Source organism: Mobula hypostoma, chromosome 25 (assembly GCF_963921235.1).
Source record: "Mobula hypostoma chromosome 25, sMobHyp1.1, whole genome shotgun sequence".
Lineage (NCBI taxonomy): Eukaryota > Metazoa > Chordata > Chondrichthyes > Myliobatiformes > Myliobatidae > Mobula > Mobula hypostoma.
The window spans coordinates 20,720,707-20,739,640 of NC_086121.1; the positions used below are offsets into that span (position 1 = coordinate 20,720,707).

At 40.9% G+C, this 18,934-nt stretch overlaps 1 protein-coding gene across 1 annotated transcript; it reads left to right on the forward strand.

Moving 5' to 3' along the window:
• The first annotated feature begins 105 nt into the window (after positions 1-105).
• mthfr (methylenetetrahydrofolate reductase (NAD(P)H)) lies at positions 106-16,572 on the forward strand. Its single transcript, XM_063033496.1, has 12 exons — positions 106-571; positions 5,476-5,700; positions 6,709-6,947; positions 8,302-8,412; positions 8,500-8,693; positions 8,886-9,136; positions 9,490-9,624; positions 11,003-11,183; positions 12,511-12,693; positions 12,823-12,924; positions 13,937-14,056; positions 14,351-16,572. Exons 2-12 carry the CDS (start codon positions 5,486-5,488, stop codon positions 14,579-14,581), a joined length of 1,962 nt encoding a protein of 653 aa, XP_062889566.1. The 5' UTR covers positions 106-571; positions 5,476-5,485; the 3' UTR covers positions 14,582-16,572.
• The last annotated feature ends 2,362 nt before the right edge of the window (positions 16,573-18,934 follow it).

Genomic DNA, 18,934 nt, shown 5'->3' on the forward strand with positions numbered 1-18,934 from the left:
CCCCCCGGGGCCGGACTCGGTCACGTGACTCCGATCTGCCAGTCACTCTCGCGGGGCGGGTGGAAGGTGAGTCGGGCTCAGCGCGAGTGCGAGCCTGGCCCGGCGTGTGCGCGTATGCGCGCGCCGGCAGCGGGGATGGCGAGTTCGCGACGTGGGCGTCGTCGCTCAGTGGGAATTTAGCCGTCGTGGGTTGGGCGCGGTGAGGAGGAGGCGGGCCGGGAGTGAGCGGGGAATAGAGAGTGGTTCGGCCACTATGGAGTGAGGGAACGGTCTGTGTACGGGAAAGTTGAGGCGGACCGGACAGCTGCTCCGCTCCATTCATTCGCCGAGCTCCGAGTGATTTTTACCTCCTTACCGACTTTGCGAAGTTTCGGCTCTCTGAAGCAGGCACAACATTGCATCTGCAGACCCTTTGTGCGATCTGTTGGTTCAAATTGGGGGAATACGTGCCTGTCTGCACCGTCTGAAAGAAATATTTTTAAAGGAAGTGTGGTTACGCGCGTCGGAGGAAAGACTCGCAGAAATCAAAGAGTGGTCTCGTCAACTCGAAAGTGTTTCAACGGTTCCACAGGTAGGCTGAATGTTTTAAAACATTGAATCAAGTAGTACTCCCAGGGCTGGTGCGAAAACACGTAAATCTTCACCACCACCACCAATTGTATTGGGTGCTGATTTCGTACCGTACTGACTTCGTGATTGGTGAGATGAGCGGCTGAAGGATGTATCGCTGAGACGGCTGACGTGATTTTTGTTTATGGCAGGAATGCTATGGAAATAACACGGGCTTTTTAGAACCATGGACGGGGTTAACGGAACTTTAAAGCGGCTAGAAAATCAGAGAAATTCTGATAGTGCACATTGGTTTTGAGGTTTATGAAAGAGGAAGGATGCTTCATGATATCTGGACGATGAAGTTCAGAAAAACACACATACAAGAAATACATGAGTAGGTCGCGTGTGGCCTTTCGACGAAACAAATTCCTTCCCACGACTCTCGAGTATTGCAATATTTCCTGTTTGTGTTTCAGATTCATTTCTGTAATTTTTTAAGACTTTAGTGTAACCTATCAAACCTGTTCCACCATCAAGATCAAGCTATTGTGTGTCCAAAATCCACTTTTCTGCCTGATTTCCTCAAATATATCAAAGATGTGTTGATTTTGACTTTTCCAAAACAAATTACAAAAAGGTTCAATAATTTATAAACATCTGCATTGAAGGTATGTCTTCTCGGCAATTCTGAATGACTGACACTCTTCCTGACACCCTGCCACTAACTGACACTGTTAGGGGCAGTGACACTGACAATGTAACTGGAACATCAGTAAAATGTTCAAAAAAGACTACTCCTGGTTCTTAACACAAGGGAGTAGGAAGTTTCACAATCAATACCTGTAGGATAACCTGTAGGATTCTTCTAGTAAATGCAAATTGTCCATGTATGTCTTCCCTTCACAGAGGTCAAAACTGCACACTGTATTCTAAGTTACTTCAAAAGATCACAGAAATGATTCTTAGTGCAGAGGAGATTTGTTATCTGGTAATTTGATAAAGGTGTTCAAAATGTGAGTTTAAAAATACCTGGCCCATATTTGTCTCTGTGCTTGCACAATGAATTGTGGTATTACAAACTCTTATATGGGGGATAGTTTTCATTTACTAAAATTCAGTGCTGCTTTGGGTACTCACTTGTAGGCATCTGTTTTTGCATCTAAGAACAGAGGTTATTCCATTCTCAGTGAGATTGGATCTCTGAAGTCAACTTACTATTATTTTAGTGTGTCATCTGCAGACCAGTTGTGGGAGTTGGATTTTGAGTGGTGTCTGAGTGGGCAGTGGATCAGTTGGTGATGTGTCATAAAGAGGGCTACCTTAATCTTTTGCTGTCATTGAATTCCAAACGTGTAGTAGAACTTCTCGAACACACTGAGACATGAAAATGCTAATCATTTTTAGTGCAGTGGGTTCAGTCACAACCTTAGATTGGAGCACTAAATGTTACAGGTTGCTATCACAAGCATTTCTCTTTGTAAGTTTGAAACTGATGTAATCTGGTGGTTGTTACCTTATTAGATACATAACTCAATTACATAATTCAGTCAATAATGTCAAGGCAGCAGGTATATCAATTTATTAGCAATAACCTCCAACTTGAGGGTTTGCATTTTTCATTACCTTCAGGAGTTTCTCACTATTGTTACTTGGAGTGTATATTATTTTCAATTGTATTTTCCCAAACCAATGAGCTTCTCTTGTTCTGTGGAACAGTTAGTGTAAAGGTTGCAAAATCTGTTGACCGGTATTATGGTGAGTGCATTGTAGTTTCAGTGTTTGGCTAAGTAATGAGAGAGATGCAGAGGATTTTAGTTAGAATGGGATTTTGTTTTTCTTCCAAAGCAGGACTTTAATCCAATTCAAGAGACTTGTTTTCTTTTTCTTAGGTTAGGGAAGTAAGGTTCTGTAGTGAAATGAAGGCACCTTGATTGTCCAGAGCAACTGTATCATCAACAATTAAATCTGGAGAGCTGTCAGGGGTTACAGCGGAACATTGATAGGATGCAGAACTGGGCTGAGAAGTGGCAGATGGCGTTCAACCCAGTTAAGTGTGAAGTGGTTCATTTTGGTAGGTCAAATTTGAACACAGAATATAATAATGGTAAGACTCTTGGCAGTGTGGAGGATCAGCGAGATCTTGGGGTCTGTGTCCATAGAACACTCAAAGCTGCTACGCAGGTTGACAGTGTTGTTAAAAAGTTGCATGGTGTGATGGCCTTCATCAACCGTGGAATTGAGTTCAAGAGCCGTGAGGTAATATTGAAGCTAAACAAGACCTTTGTTAGACCCCACTTGGAGTACTGTGTTCAGTTCTGGTCACCTCACTACGGGAAGGATGTGAATACTATAGATAGAGTGAAGAGGAGATTTACAAGGATGATGCCTGGGTTGAAGAGCGTGCCTTATGAGAATAGATTGAGTGAACTTGGCCTTTTCTCCTTGGGACAATGGAGGTTGAGAGGTGTCCTAATAGAGGTGTGCGTTACTTGAATTTCCAGCGCTGCAGAACTCCTGTTGTAGAGGTGTATAAGATGTGAGAGACATTGATTGTGTGGATACCCAGGGCTGAAATGGCTGACACGAGGGAGTATAGTTTTAAGGTGCTTGGAAGAGGGGTTGTCAGAGGTAAGTTTTTCACACAGAGTGTGATGGGTGCGTGGAATGCACTACCAGCGACGATGGTAGAGGTGGATACAATAGGGTCTTTTAAGAGACTCTTAGATAGGTACATGGAGCTTAGAAAAATAGAGGGCTATTCAATGGGGAATTTCTATGCAGTTTCTGGAGTAGGTTACATGATCGGCACAACATTGTGGTCCAATGGGTCTGTAATGTGCTGTAGATTTCTATGTTCTAAATTCTGCAGAGAAAGAACATAGAGATTTTCTATGCTTTGTACAGTGTTTGTGTAAGATATATATATACACACACATATATAATACATACATATACATACAAGGTCTTTGCAAACTGTGAGGGAATGATGTGTGCTGTCTGAAAGTAGATTTTTCTTTTGTATGTGTGTATTTTATCTGTGTGCCTGTGAGTTCAGACAATTATGTGATTTCCTCTAATAGTGCAGGGATATAATGCGGAAAGCTGTTTGCTGCTTCCTTTGCACCAATTGAGGAAACAGAATGAGAGGAAGGAAGTAAAAAAGAAGAGGGAGTGAGATGGTCTAGAGCAGGGGTTGCCAACATTTCTTGTGTCATGGATCCCAGCTTGGTTACCTCTGGTCGAGCGACAAGTGTGGGTGATCTGGATTATGCTCATAGTTTGCTGATTCTAATTATCAATGTTTTCATTTGCAAGTGTTAAACGTTGAGACTTCCCTGTTTGAAAATGTAACTCCATGGTGTGTGTGTATGTGTGGATTGGTGGGGCGAGGGGGGAGGTTGCTGGTGTGAGGAGGGAGGTGATGGAGTGAGAATTGTGAGAGGAGGAAGATGATACAGGATTGAGGAAGGGAGAGACTAGCAGAGAGATGAGTGTAAAGGGCTGATAACTAGACAGAGTAGAAATCTGCAAGGATGTACTGCTGTGATTCTATAAGGCATTGGTCAGACTAAATTTGGAATATTGTAAGCAATTTTGGGCTGCCCTGGAAAGGGTCCAGAGGAGGCTCACAAGAATGATCCCAGGGCAGAACAGACTTAATGGGTTGAATGGCCTAGTTCTGCTCCTATCTAATGTAGTCAGTTATAAAAGGGAACTAGGAGACTGTGGGGATGGGTGGGTGCACGGAGGGAACCAGGGGCTGGGTGGTTGGTGTGTTGTGGGTTGGAGATATGATCAGTGAGATTTTGAAAAGGATGAATTTTGTGTTATGAATCTTTACCCAGAGATTGTATCTTTTAATATTTATTACACAAATGTTATTTGAAAAGGTATATGTGGTGACATGACAATGAGAAGTTGACTGAATGGCTGGGCACAAGGTTTAAGAGCTTGCTGCTGATAGTCAGTGCAAAATTCCAAAACCTTCCTTGACTGAGGTTTTCAGGTCTTGCTTCTTATCCAGTTTATCCACCCTTATTCCAGTTCCCTATTGAAGTTGCAGGGACGGATCAGGCATGAATCAAGTCACAGTCCTATTCCCATTGAAAGGGTGAGTGAGCTTGAGAGGTGACTCAGCTGACTATTCACAAGGCAGCAATTCCATCCCAACTGGACTGGAAATTCAAGATTTCTTCTTTGATATAATAATACAGATAAGTTGGTTATCACTTGTAAGGTATGCTGCCCAACACTGGATCAACTGTGAAGATTAACCACGTGAGTTACCTTCCCCCTTCCAAAGATGTTCAGGTTAATTGGTCACATGTATGCAATTGGGTGTCACAGGCTTGTTGGGCCAAAAGGCCTGTTACCGTGCTGTATTTCTAAATAATAAATAAAAACATCCAAGTGTCTAATTTTTAACTGGTAGAAATACATTATGTGCCTTACAAGGAAGTAAAATGCTGACTAGTGTTACTGGCACAATCAGTTCACCACTAAGACATTTTGCATCTGCCACCAAGAGGAAGCTCCGTAAGGACTTGCAGCTCGTTCGACTATAGATCTTCAAAATAGGTAAATGTTTATTAGGTAACCTTTGGTGCTCAGTTGATCAACAGTAACTGTAAGAGATTAGGGGGTTTTAGATTTTTCCTTGCTAAAACTTGGCTTGGCCCACAATTTGAGTTAGAAACTAGGAGTATGGCAGATTCAGATTCACGTGGTCCCTAGGAAGACACAGAGCCAATAAATGAAGTGGGGTAGAGAGGATGAAGCCTCCAAGCCTTAAACGTCAGAAAAGATGGTAAATGGTCTTACACTACCAAACCAGTTTTGTGCTTGTGCGTCATTTCGATGTGCAATTTATTGGATAGAAACAGTAGTTCCAGTTCATTAAGAAGCTGTATTTTCTGTTTGCAGGTAATTACTGATGCTGATTGAAGAACAAAAAGACATGGGGCGTGTGTCCAAGTTTGACGGTTCCAGCGACAGTTCCAGGGGAAGCTCACGCAGTTCGACTCCTCCTGTCGATACTGACCGGCTCAGGGATAAGATGAGTCGCCGCATTGAATCTAGAGACACTTGGTTCTCCCTGGAATTTTTCCCTCCACGGACAGCCAGTGGTGCAGTTAATCTGATCTCCAGGTGAGGCTGATCAGCCAGTTGCACAATAGCTGATTTACTGTTTTAGTCTCTTACAGAATCGAGCAACGCTGTCAATCCCGGTTGTTAGCCCATCCCCAAGTGCTCTTAAAGGTGCTGCCTCATTGTGCAATGGGCATGCACAGCAATGGCAGACACCACTGAGTGATCCAAATTCAGCTCCCAGAGAAAGGTGACATCGGTGAACAGGGTAATGATGACATTTGGTATGCTTGCCTTCATAGGCTGAGGCACCGAGCTCGAAAGTCAGAATGTTAAATACTTTTGTTGCTGGGTTCCATAGTATGTTCTAGAACAGGGGACTTGAGTGGGATCTGTTGGGATTGCTGGTAGAGCAAATACCTTCTGTTGGTGTGACGGGGCTGCGTACTGGAGCAGTTACCATTGAAACTGGTGATTTCTGTGGTACAGTGTGCTGCAGCTGATGGATGTCCACTGCATCACTGATTGGAGGTATTGATTCCTGGTGATGCATCGGTGTGCAAGAAATCATTACAAGGGGGCCATATCATCCTCACTGAGTGCTTAGCTCGCTGTGTGCTTTGTAGTTGTAGCTGATATAATATTGCAGTCATTTTCTAATTTTCCCTTTCTCCTGTCAAAAGACAGCTTTGGAAGTACTAAACTGGTCTACGTACCATTCCGTGGATGCTGGTCTTTTCTGGAAGAAGCGCTATCACTAAAATACAAATTCTCTACCCTATCAGAATGAGACAAGTTGATAGAAACATCTTAATTGAACCAATTGTTTACTTTGAGAATTCAGAACAGGACCAATGATTTTTTAAATTGTTTTCTTGCTAATTTGGAAGTTAACTGTCCCATTTTCCCTTAACCTTGGTATGGCTCAGTTTACCTGGACCGACTAACCATTGTTCTGATTTGATCAGCTCTCTGGTTAAGCTTGATGAACCACTGGATGAACTGTTGTTGGGATCTTATAATAGATAGTATGCTGTGACTTGTTGACCATGACCTTTGTTTGGTTAGGTTTGATCATATGGCCATTGGTGGGCCACTCTTCATTGATGTCACCTGGCATCCTGCTGGAGACCCAGGTGGTGACAAGGAGACTTCTTCCATGACCATTGCTAGCACGGCAGTGAATTACTGTGGTCTGGAGACATTGCTGCACCTATCCTGCTGTAACCAAACCAAGGATCAGATCACAAAGCACCTGGAGAAAGCTCGTAGCCTTGGGCTGAAGAACATACTCGCACTTCGTGGTGGTAAGATACTGAGCAGTGTTTTGTTTTAACCTCTTCCAGGACTTAGCTCCCTGTCCTGTCACCATGCTACTTCCCACATCAGCAGCAGAGAATCTTCTGGTTTTCCATCTCTAACCTCGATAACTCCTGTTCCATAAATGCCAGGCACTGTTTAATACAATTTAAAATCCTACATAGACTAGGCAAGTTTGTTACATAGTTATGCTTTATGTCCTGGGATACAAGAGTATTGGAAGCAAATATTTGAGGTCCTATTGAAGGTACTAAAGGTTCAGATAATACCAGACCCCATTTTAATAATTTTTGGAACTTCTGCGAGGTCAAAGAAATTCCAGGCTACCCAGCAACAACTCCTGACCTATGGCATACTGAATGGAAAGAAACTCATACTGATGTTCTGGAAAAAAGAGGAAACTCCATCACTCAGACAATGGCTGGCTGCATTAATGGATAGTCTGCATCAGAGAGGATAAGATACGTTATCAAGGACATACTCAAGGAATTTGAAAAAATCTGGTAACCATTACTGTTGTATTTAGAAGAGACCGACAGCTAAACTAAGTGTGGGGGGTGGTAGGACCTAAACAGCACAGACAGGAGGGGCGAGGGGAGGGGAGAGCTGGTAAGGGGAAAGGAGTTGGGGTGGTAGGGTTTCCTTTGCTTTTTGCTTGTTTACTATTCATACATTCATTTGATTTTCGTTATGTTATAAGAAAGAAAAGACAAAAGAAGCATTGTACTTTAGGATATTGTCTGTTGTGGTTAAGCTGATGTTGCTTCACAATAAAAACATTTGAAACAAAACGAGAAAAAAACGAATCGATATGTATCGGTGAATCCAGCCTGCCTACTGTTTCCTACATTCATTTGAACTCCAAGGATATGGAAAAGGTGATGAACAAAAGGAACTGTGGCTCATGGGAAGAGAGCTATAGGTTATTGATAAAATCCCTTTTCTATGGCATTATCTATACATTATCTTCTTGTGGATCCTATTCTTGTGTCTATGGGGTATAGAAAGGAATAAACCTGAAGGAATTTTTCCATTATTTTTGCTGGGCAAATAAAATCAGGGAGAGGAAGGGAGATAATAGATCCAAAATTAATGTGAAATATTTACCAGCATTCTGTAAACAACAGCATTAGAGAAAAACATGGTTTGCTGTAGAAATGAGGGAAAACTTATGAATCATTGTCAACCAATTAATTCTGCATTAAAATTTTAAAATATGATATAGTCTGTTCTATATTTTTCCCATCTGAGGCAAGTATGTCGGCAATAGGGGGAAAATGAAGTTCAGAGTTTTTGGATTGCAGGAGCTAGTAACAGATCCTGTTGTTTTACGTGCTTTAGATCCTCTTGGTGATGAATGGAAAACCGAAGAAGAAGGATTCAATTATGCTATTGACTTAGTCAAGCACATTCGCTGCAAGTTTAATGATTACTTCGACATCTGTGTTGCTGGTAGGCTAAGCTTCGAGAACCCAGTTTCTTTGGATCTTGCCATCTTGCTTGAGGCAAGATGATGATTTAAATTGTGTTTCCTTGCAGGTTACCCAACTGGGCACCCTGACTGCGGCAGTTATGAGGAAGATCTCAGCCACCTGAAAGCAAAGGTAGATGCTGGCTCAGACTTCATCATCACCCAACTGTTCTTCGGACCCAAGACCTTCCTGAAATTTTTAAAGGACTGTCGTGCAATTGGAATAACTTGCCCCATTTTGCCAGGAATATTTCCCATTCAGGTATGTATGAATAGAGGACTTCGGGAAAGCCTGCTTCCTGGTGTGCCTTCTAAATTCTTTGGCGATACATTTTGTGTTCTCAATTATACACGAGCAATAACATCACCCAGCTTTCTGTAGAAGGAAGACACTTTCTCAATACTTCTGGTGCAATTCAGCTGTTAATCTCATTCTTCTCCTGCCTTGTGACAGAGTTATCACTCATTGCGACAGTTGGTCAAACTCTCCAAGCTTCAGGTTCCACAAGAAATCAAAGACGTCATTGAACCAATCAAGGATAATGATGATGCTATTAGAAATTATGGTATTGACTTGGCCACTGACATATGCAGGGTTCTACTGAAATCGGGATTGGTCCCAGGGCTCCACTTCTACACCCTGAACCGAGAGGTGGCAACCATCGAGATCCTGAAACGACTCAGACTGTGGACTGAGGACCCTAGGTGGGCTTGAACAAAAAAAAAATCTAACTGTGTACATGATTTCTACCATTAATAAAGCTCAGGCTAGCAGAAACCTTAATGGGCCAACTACCCATTTTGCAAAATATTAAATTCTAAATGTCCCTGCCTTCCATAGTTTATTGATTAATTTGTATTACTAATAAAGTTCATCAATGTTTATTTTCTCAGAAAAAAATATTATTACTTTACCATGATGGTACTGTAAATGTATTCTGACAACTCCAGGAATTAACCACTTAGATATTTCCTAGCTTTGGATCACACCTTGCAAAGTTGTTACGAAGTGAAGTTGCGTGTAAACCTTTTAATTCTTAAACTCTTTGCTTTCCCAGGCGAGCCTTGCCCTGGATCGTTAGTGCCAATCCAAAGCGAAAGGTTGAGGATGTCCGACCAATATTTTGGGCTTCAAGACCAAAGAGTTACATCTACAGAACCCAGGATTGGGATGAATTCCCAAATGGCAGATGGTATAGTCGTAAATTACTAGTCAAAGTCCAAAGTACATGTATATCATTGTATATTAAGCTGAGATTCATTTTCTTGTGGGCATTCACAGTAGAACCATTTAAAACAGCACACAAAGACTGACAAACAACCAATGCACAAAAGGCCAACAAATTGTGCAAATACAAAATGAAAAACAAAATAATAATAAATAAGTACAAATATTGAGACCATGATTTGCAGAGTCCTTGAAAGTGAGTCCAGAGGTTGTGGAATCAATTCAGTGTTGGGGTAAGTGAAGTTATCCGCTGTGGTTCAGAAGCCTGATGTTTGAGAGGTAATAACTATTCTTAAACCTGGTGCTATGACATCTAAGGCCCCCTGTGCCTCCTTTCTGATGACAGTAGCGATAAGAAAGGATGGCCTGGATGGGCCATGAGAAGATTTACCAGAATGCTCATGGATTATGATCAGAGATTAAGGGAGCTAGGACTTTACTCTTTGGAGAGAAGGAGGATGAGAGGAGACATGATAGAGGTATACAAGATATTAAGAGGAATAGGTAGAGTGGATAGCCAGCGCCTCTTCCCCAGGGCACCACTGCTCAATACAAGGGGACATGGCTTTAAGGTAAGGGGTGGGAAGTTCAAGGGGGATATTAGAGGAAGGTTTTTTACTCAGAGAGTGGTTGGTGTGTGGAATACACTACCTGAGTCAGTGGTGGAAGCAGATACACTAGTGAAATTTAGGCGACTACTAGACAGGTATATGGAGGAATTTAAGGTGGGGGGGTTATATGGGAGGCAGAGTTTGAGGGTCAGCTCAACAATGTGGGTCGAAGGGCCTGTACTGTGCTCTACTACTCTATGTTCTACGTAAGAGTCCTTGATTGATGTTGCTTTCCTGCGACAGTACTTCTGGTAGATGTGCTCAATTACTACTGTTTTAACAGTGAACTGTTGTGCAACACAAGTAAGATTCATAACACTAATAAATGTACAACTGTACATGTTTAGCCTGATGCCAGTTTTGGATTTGGTTAGTGGTGCACGTGGAACATCCACACTGTATTTATGTGAAATCACAGAAAATACTGAGGAACATAATTCTCAATTCACGCCTTCCAGGGTTTGAAATTTGAGGATTGAGATGAAATGCCAGTTTGAAAAGCTGGTGGTTACAAGTCTTCCATTTTAAATTTGAGAAGATGAACATGGACTAAAATGTGGATCCCTTGCATTGATATCAGTCCCATCATAAATTCATGAGCACTTAATTTCCCAAGTAAACAATTATACAGGAGATATTTACTGATTCAAATCAACTCTTTAACTAGTATTTTTTTCATCAAACAAATGGCTGAGAATTTGTGTGGGGTACTTGTTGCAATTGATATTTCAGGGGGAACTCGTCATCTCCTGCGTTTGGTGAGTTGAAGGATTACTACCTTTTCTATCTGAAGCAAAAGTGTCCCAAGGAGGAATTGCTGAAGATGTGGGGAGAAGAACTGGTAGATGATAAAAGTATCTTTGACGTCTTCACAGCATATATTAGTGGGAAGCCCAACAGCAATGGGATAAAGGTAATAGAACTATCGTGACCAAATAAAAGACAACCCAAAAGATCTACAAAGTAATTACTTTGTGACTAGTTCCTAAGAAGAGCTAAATTACGAAGAGTTTTCATAGCAGTTTATGAAAACATACAATTGGTTTAAAATGATATTATTTGATGGTGATTTCTAAGTTGCATCCAGTATTTGGCTATAACTTATACCAGATTAAGTTATACAGAAGGGAAAATGAGGCTAACATGCTGTATGAGATATTGTAAAGGCAACAAAATGGTCGCTAATACCTGGTTATGATACTGATTCCAGGTAGAATGATCCAGAGGCTTGAGTTCAAATTGTTAAATTTGGATAATAAAATGAATCTGAATTTTAAAAACCTAGTATCTGTAAATACACTTGTGCATCTAAGTGAGCTTAATTAAAACTCCTCAGTAAATATCCTCTGGAAGAGGAAGTCTTGTATCTTTACTTATTCTGTCCCATGCGTGACTTCATACCCATAGTAATATAGTTTTATCTATGTCTCAGCTAGCATTTCAGTTCAAGAGCAATTAGGGCAGGGCTATAGATGCTGACTCATGTCAGTAGCAGTTGTACAATACATATGGGATTGATGAACATCAGGACCTCCAGTGCCTGCCTTGATTTTGGTAACACCTGTTGTCTCACCTGAACATTAGTAGGTATTTCAGATGGTTGCTTCCAGTACAATACATTTTGGAAACTTAATTAGCATGATTTGTCAATCAGGTATAAGGAATGCATTTTTCTCCAGGGAGGATTCAAATAGCAGTCATACTGGTAATAACATTCTGTACTATGACTCTTCCATACATTATGTCTGGTCTTGTCTGTTCTTCAATTTAAAACCAACAGAAATTATATCAATCTGAGTAAATGAGATGTTTTATCACCGAATGCCAGAGAAATTCAGATTAAGAAGATTTTTAAACCAATGGTTTAGAAAGTTTGACTTGAACTTGAGTTTACTTAACAATAAGTTCTGATGGACAAGAGCTTGGATGCTAGAACACAATTTCCTTCTCTCTCACTGTTTTTTCAAAACAGAACAGTAGCTATCACACTCGAGTGATTTTTCTCAGAAAAAGTTACTCTTCATTCTACCCTACTCTCCTACTATCTTGTGTCATGCAATAATATGTGGTAACTCAGAATTCATGTGTAGTGCTAGTTAAGCATGTATCCAGCTGAAGTAAGCCATTTAACCCTGGCATTGTTCTTGCTCAGAGATCAATACTCAAGAGTTTGTACAACCAATCCAGCCCAGCTCTTAAACACAAATAAAACCCTGTACCTCTGATTTGTACATTCTCAGGTGACCTGTTTGCCTTGGAATGACGATGCCCTGGCACCAGAAACATCCTTGATGAAGGATGAACTGGAGAAGGTGAACAAAATGGGAATTCTCACCATCAACTCCCAGCCCAACATTAATGCAAAACCTTCAACTGATCCATATGTGGGCTGGGGGCCTGAGGGAGGCTATGTATTTCAGAAGGTAAGAAAACAGTATCACTGAGGATAAAGGATCAGAATTCCTCGATTACGAAGCTCAGCCGTGTGAAAATGGACCATGAGTTAAGGAATCTTGTCATCCTAAGCATTAATCTTGCTCTTCCTATTTTAGGCCTACCTGGAGTTTTTCACCTCCTCAGAAAATGTATCTACTCTACTCAAAGTTCTTCAGAAGTACAAAACGCGTGTGAACTACCAGATTGTAAATGTGAAGGTAAGAGGTTATCCATGCCGGATTGAATCACCAATCATGGATTAAAGGCAGTAATCAAATTTCACTTGTTCTGTGTGGAATGGTGCTAGAAGTCAAGGTGCAGTTTGTTCCTTTGCTTCACATTAATAGAGAGACTCTGGGTAACATAACTAATCTCCCATTCATTGTCATCAATGGTGATAGTGGCACTCAACCAGTATAAGACTGGCAGCTCCTTTGCTCTAGAGTGGGGGTTCGCAACCTGGGGTCCGTGAACCCCTCGGTCCACGGTATAAATAAGGTTGAGAACCCTTGTGCTAAAGGGACTTTCATTCTGGGGATGAAAGGGTTAACATATGAGAGGTCTTTAGTTCTGGGACTGTACTCGCTGAAGTTCAGAAGAATTGGGGGGGGCGGAGGGGGAGTCTCATTGAAACCTATTGAATATTGAAAGGCCTAGATAGAGAAGATGTTTTCAATAGTGAAGGAGTCTAGGACCAAAGGGCACAGCCTTAAAATACACAGCATATCTTTAGAAGAGGAATGAGAAGTTTCTTTAACCAGAGCGTGGTGAATCTTTGGAATTCATTGCCAGAGATGGTTGTGGAAGCCAAGTCATTGGGCTTATTTAAAGCAGAGGATGAGAGGTTCTTGATGTGTCAGGCAACAAATTTAACAGGGAGAAGGCAGGAGAATGGGGTGAGAGGGATAATAAATCAATCATGATCAAATGGCAGAGTAGATTCAAGAGGTCAATTGGCCTAATTCTGCTATTGTCTCATGGACTTTCATCGAGACCAGCAAACCAGCCTGAACTGGATCTGGTAGTGGAGGACGGCAAACTGTGTTTGCAGTGGACATGGACACCATGGAAAGTTAATTGGTAACAATCCACTTTATGGAATATTGTGTTGATTTTAAGACTGTTGCTTAGAGGTAGTATTGTATCAAATTTACCACAGCTAGTAAGGATTACAGCTGTTTTCTCTCTGCTTCATGAACTAACCTTGTACTATGTGCAACCTTTCTGCAGGGTGAGAATATAAATAATGCGTTTGACATGCAGCCGATTGCAGTTACATGGGGTATCTTTCCCGGACGTGAGATAATTCAGCCCACGGTGGTTGATCCTATCAGCTTCATGTACTGGAAGGTAATGAGAATCAAACACTTTGGAGTAAAAATAACACCTGAAGTTGATAGTCCTTCTACTGCCTTGGTTAGCAGCTCCCCAAAACATTGCTTTCTGATTCATCTGTTATCCTGAGTGGTTAACAATCAACAATAATTTATTTCCAGTATTTTCACTAATATCCTCATCCACAAATTGTTTTAAATGGTATTTAAAAAAAACATTTGGACTGTTGAGAAGGGGAATGTCTATATTTGTGGAGTTGGAGATGAGGAAACAGTTGACAGACTTGATAATGCTGTGATTTGTTCTTAGGATGAAGCCTTTGCCCTATGGATTGAGCAATGGGGGAAACTATATCCAACTGCCTCTCGCTCTCAACAGATAATTCAAGATATTCACGATCACTATTACCTTGTCAATCTTGTGGATAATGACTTTCCACTTGAGAACTGTCTTTGGCAGGTTATTGATGATGTATTTAAGTTAAAAGCATCAGAAAAGACTCCTGGTTTTCCAGCTTGTGACTTGCCAGTGGAGCCATGAACTCTGAATGTCCAGGACTACTTGCACCATCAAATGGGCCTTAAATTCTGATGATTGCTGGGCCTTGTTATGGGAAGTATACATCATCTCAGCCCTTTAACTGAACAGAATGGATTTCTGATAGTGTTTGGTGCTGTGTTTGCTGTGATTCTTGTCACTTTATACTGTGAACTTGCAGTATTTGTACAACTTTCAGTGGAAGGATAGGATTGAATATGATCTTAATTCTGGTGAACTTTGTTTCTGGGAGATGATCTGTTTATTATGTCTCTGTACTGCCGTTGTTATATGGGGGTAGAATTCAAAAACTTGTCATGTTTCAAATGATAATCTTGCATATGGAGGCAAAGGCGAGTATGTGGCAAGAGTCCGTAATTCTCACCTGAAGCCTGACTGCTTTTGCTGAATTTCCAGAGTCGTATCATTCAGTGTTGTCTAGACTAATCAGAGCAGGCAATTTTTATAGCGACTTTACTTCCCCTTCCCAGTTATCCACCTTTTGGATGTTGCACTGTGTAATAACTAAGACATTACACAGAAATGGCACACCAAGAGAAAGGAATATGGAAATAGTACACGTCAGCTGTCCCTGGTGATGTGGCCAACAAAACTTGGGTCCCTTCCATTCAGTAATGACCCTGAACCAATACTGTTGTCTCACTGTAAACCCATATGAGGTTGATGTGGTGAGGTCAAAGGGTAGTTTGATGTGCAAGTCTAGCAGCCAGAACTAACAGTTTACAGCCTTTTAGCACTCTGCCACCAGCTATTCTGATCTCTTCCCATTTTCATACTTGTCTTTTTGACATTTGCTGAAAGACAGTTTAAAAATGTTTTTCCCCAATGTGCTATGAACATGTATTATATATTCAGGTATTAAAAATGCCCCTTTAAACTGGTTTAAGCATAGATCAGAATCTGTCTTAAATGAGTTGACCCTGTAATGGCAAAGCAACCTTGCTGGCTGCAAAGGTGCAGTACATTTCTATTAACAGGAATGAGTGAGAGTTTAGGGTCTCAGCATAAGTATGGCTGTGAATCTGTGTAATGGATTCTGCTATTTCCCACATGTAGTATCTATGGAAATAATCTGAGCAACTTCAGGTAATGTGAAGAATCACATTGATTGGGGCTACAGGAATAACTCCCTCCTGTTCTTCCAGACAGTTATGGGATTTGTTTTATGTTCATCTGTGAGTGCAGACATGATTTCAAAACAGCAGTGAAGTGCCAATTTAGAGCTCTGTGTTCAAGCCATTGAAGAGGGGTATAAAGTTGTTTTTATCAGAATGCTGATAATATTTATCAATGAGGAAATACTTGTAAATGGGTGCTATATTTCTCTGAATTTGAACAGAAACTTCAATTCAAATAAAGTACTTGGGTGGCAGAGCACTCTTAACAATTGAGAAAGAAAATAACTGGACAGAGGACTGGCATTGGCTGAGGCTGTGTATTCAAACAGGGCAGTACTGTTCACAACCCAGGCAACCTTGCAAATCTCAACTACAAGCAGTGGTGATGACAAAAGTAGAACAGCGATCTTCACACCGATCAAGATGCAATCTGATACTGATATACTCCTAGAACCACAACTAGTGACAATATAGTGGACTCCTGAGTCTCAGTCCCAGAGAAAATCCTGTCCTACTAACCCTGCGGGCTGGTACTATTGTGGTATTCAATAGAATCAGATTTATTACCACTGCCACACGTCATGAAATTCGTTTTGCAGTAACTGTACATTGTAATACATAAATTCCTCTGAGTTATAACAGGAATATAAAAATAATATATATAAATAAAATCTGATAATGATACAAAAGGGAGCAAACTAGTGAGACAGTGTTCATAAGCCATTCAGAAATCTGATGGTGGAAGAGAAGGAGCTGTTTCTAAAATGGTGAGTATGTGTCTTCAGTCTCCTAGCCCTCCTCCCTGATGGTAGTAATGAGGAGTGGGGGGGGGGGGTACCAGCTGTTGAAAGTCTCCTTGATGGTGTGCAAGCCAGTGCCCATGCTGGAGCAGGCTGAGTGTACAACCTGACTCCTAGGAGCCATCAGGTCAAACGTGGCCAAGGAAGCTTTCTCTTGCTACCAATTATTCTCTCTCACTTAAATGACTACTTCATGTTACATAACTCCAGGAACAAATAGTGACAGAAGCAAGGACACAGAACACACTCCAGCTGGGTACTTCGGTGTTCACCATCACTGACCAAACAAGGAGTCCTAAAGAACATGGCTGCCATTCTGGTAGTGACTATGTCAACTTAAAAAAAAATAGTTTTTTAAAATTATGTTAGCAAATTGCAGTAAAATTCACTAATTAGATTTAACTATTTAAGGTTTAGAAACTGAAGAAAGATCTCCTGACAGTAAGTTCTTGCATTGCCTATGGCCTTTTGTAGGAGGGACACTTTGGGTAGTTCTCAACATTATTGTAAATTGTGTAGTTGGGAAGGCTAAGTGAGTTTGTAGAGCTAGTATGGGATGACAGCAAGGCTGATGCAGTGGACTACAACCCTAGGCTTCATATGGGAAGTTGAAGAGAATCCATCAAACTTTAAAGCAAAACATCTATAATTATACTAACTTTAAAATCAGTATTATTTATTAAAATGCTGTTTTGGTTAGTTTGAATAACTATGTTTGGTACATCTCATAAAACATCTGGAAGGGCTCAGGCTATAGGAGTATGTGAGATAATCACAAAGAAAGATTGACTGATCCAATGAGTATGGGGCCTCACAAAAACTTGTCAACTAGAGACATTAATGAGAATTTCATAACTTTGGTTTTATAGGAAGTTTGGAGCCCTGCATCTCAATTTTGCATTGAGATTAACATTAAGATTGTGGTAAGAGCCACTATCAATTATCACTATTACCCAATCCAAAAAAGTCAAGAAAAAAAAAATGAGAATCTGCAGATGCTGGAAATGCAGAGTAGCATACACACAATGTTGAAGGAACTCAGCAGATCAGGCACCATCCATAGAAAGGAATGAACAGTCATCGTTTCAGTCTGAGACCCTGCATCAGGGCTGGGAAGTGGGGGGAAGAAGGACTAGAAGCTAGAAGGTAATGGGTGAATGGCAAAAATAAAACAATGGGCTAGTTAGAAAACTTTCATAGATTTCTCTTTGACTACTGAAGGTGAATGAACACCTGGACATAAGCTATGGATCTTAGGAGAGGTTACAGTACCTATAACTGATACTCACAAATCTCCATGAAAAAATTTCCAATATAAAGTTACTGCTCTGTGTATTTTGGTAACAGACAACCTCTAAACTGAAAATGAACCAAGTGAACTTTTTGGTTCCTTTGGCAGGGCCAGTACATCACTACAATATGAGACCAGCCAATATTCTGGACAGCTTGGCTTCTGTGGTAGTTGAATTGTAATTTTGATATCATGGGTATAGGGAAGGAGAATCATATCTCGCTGATGTCATTGAGGGTGAGACACATGATTGAAGAATCTCTTCAGACAGGAAATTGTTCTCTATTTCATATTTATTTGGCCCAACGCCTCACAGACTTTAAATAGCTACAATAATGCAGGTTTGTGCATCCAGCTTTGCATGATATACACAAGTTAAGAGGTCCCTAATCCACCCTTAAGTAAAGGAAGCCTGTTGGATATTAGTTGCTCTTCCTCATCATATTAAGGTCCACCAATCACAACTTTTTAGGCAGCTCCCCTGATATCCTCTATCTGATCATTGATAAAGATTATCAGACATAGCTGATTCCTTGGAAGGATCCATCAACGAAGTTGCCATTATTTGATTTTCTTCCTGCAGAAATTCAACCTGGTCCTCACTTGTTGCTAGATCCACACAGTCCTGAAGGGTTTCGGCCCAAATCGCCAACTGCACTTTTTTCCGTAGATGCTGCCTGGCCTGCTGAGTTCCTCCAGCATTTTGTGTGTGTTGCTCCGATTCCAGCATCTGCAGATTTCCTCTTGTTTGCAATTCTTCTCAATGTACTGTTTATGGCACCTAATTCTGCTCTGAGGAATCTTTTAGTCCTCAGATATCCTAATTCAAAATCCTGTTTTCATGTACCAGGTTTCATTTGTTGCCAATCTATGTTCCCAAGGATTTTTTTTCCTTAAACCTAAAATATTGTTTCTGGTTTAGTCTAATGTTTTAATATGCATTTCTTTTAAACTTCAGGGACAAACTGAAACACACTTCTCCAAGTATTGCTTTAAACTTTATTCTTATCCACAGCTGGTGAAAATGCCCTAATTTTACTGAAGTCATACATTTTACACAGATTGTTTTTCAACAGATAATGGTCCAAGCAACAATATTTTGGTCCCTATTCCTCTGAAATACAAA

What these genes read in the sequence shown, in the direction of transcription:
- mthfr (XM_063033496.1), top strand. Translation starts at nt 5,486, where the DNA reads ATGCTGATTGAAGAACAAAAAGACATGGGGCGTGTGTCCAAGTTTGAC. An exon ending in CTGTGGACTGAGGACCCTAG is followed by an intron (nt 9,137 to 9,489) that starts GTGGGCTTGAAC and finishes TTGCTTTCCCAG; the next exon opens with GCGAGCCTTGCCCTGGATCG. An exon ending in ACCAGATTGTAAATGTGAAG is followed by an intron (nt 12,925 to 13,936) that starts GTAAGAGGTTAT and finishes ACCTTTCTGCAG; the next exon opens with GGTGAGAATATAAATAATGC.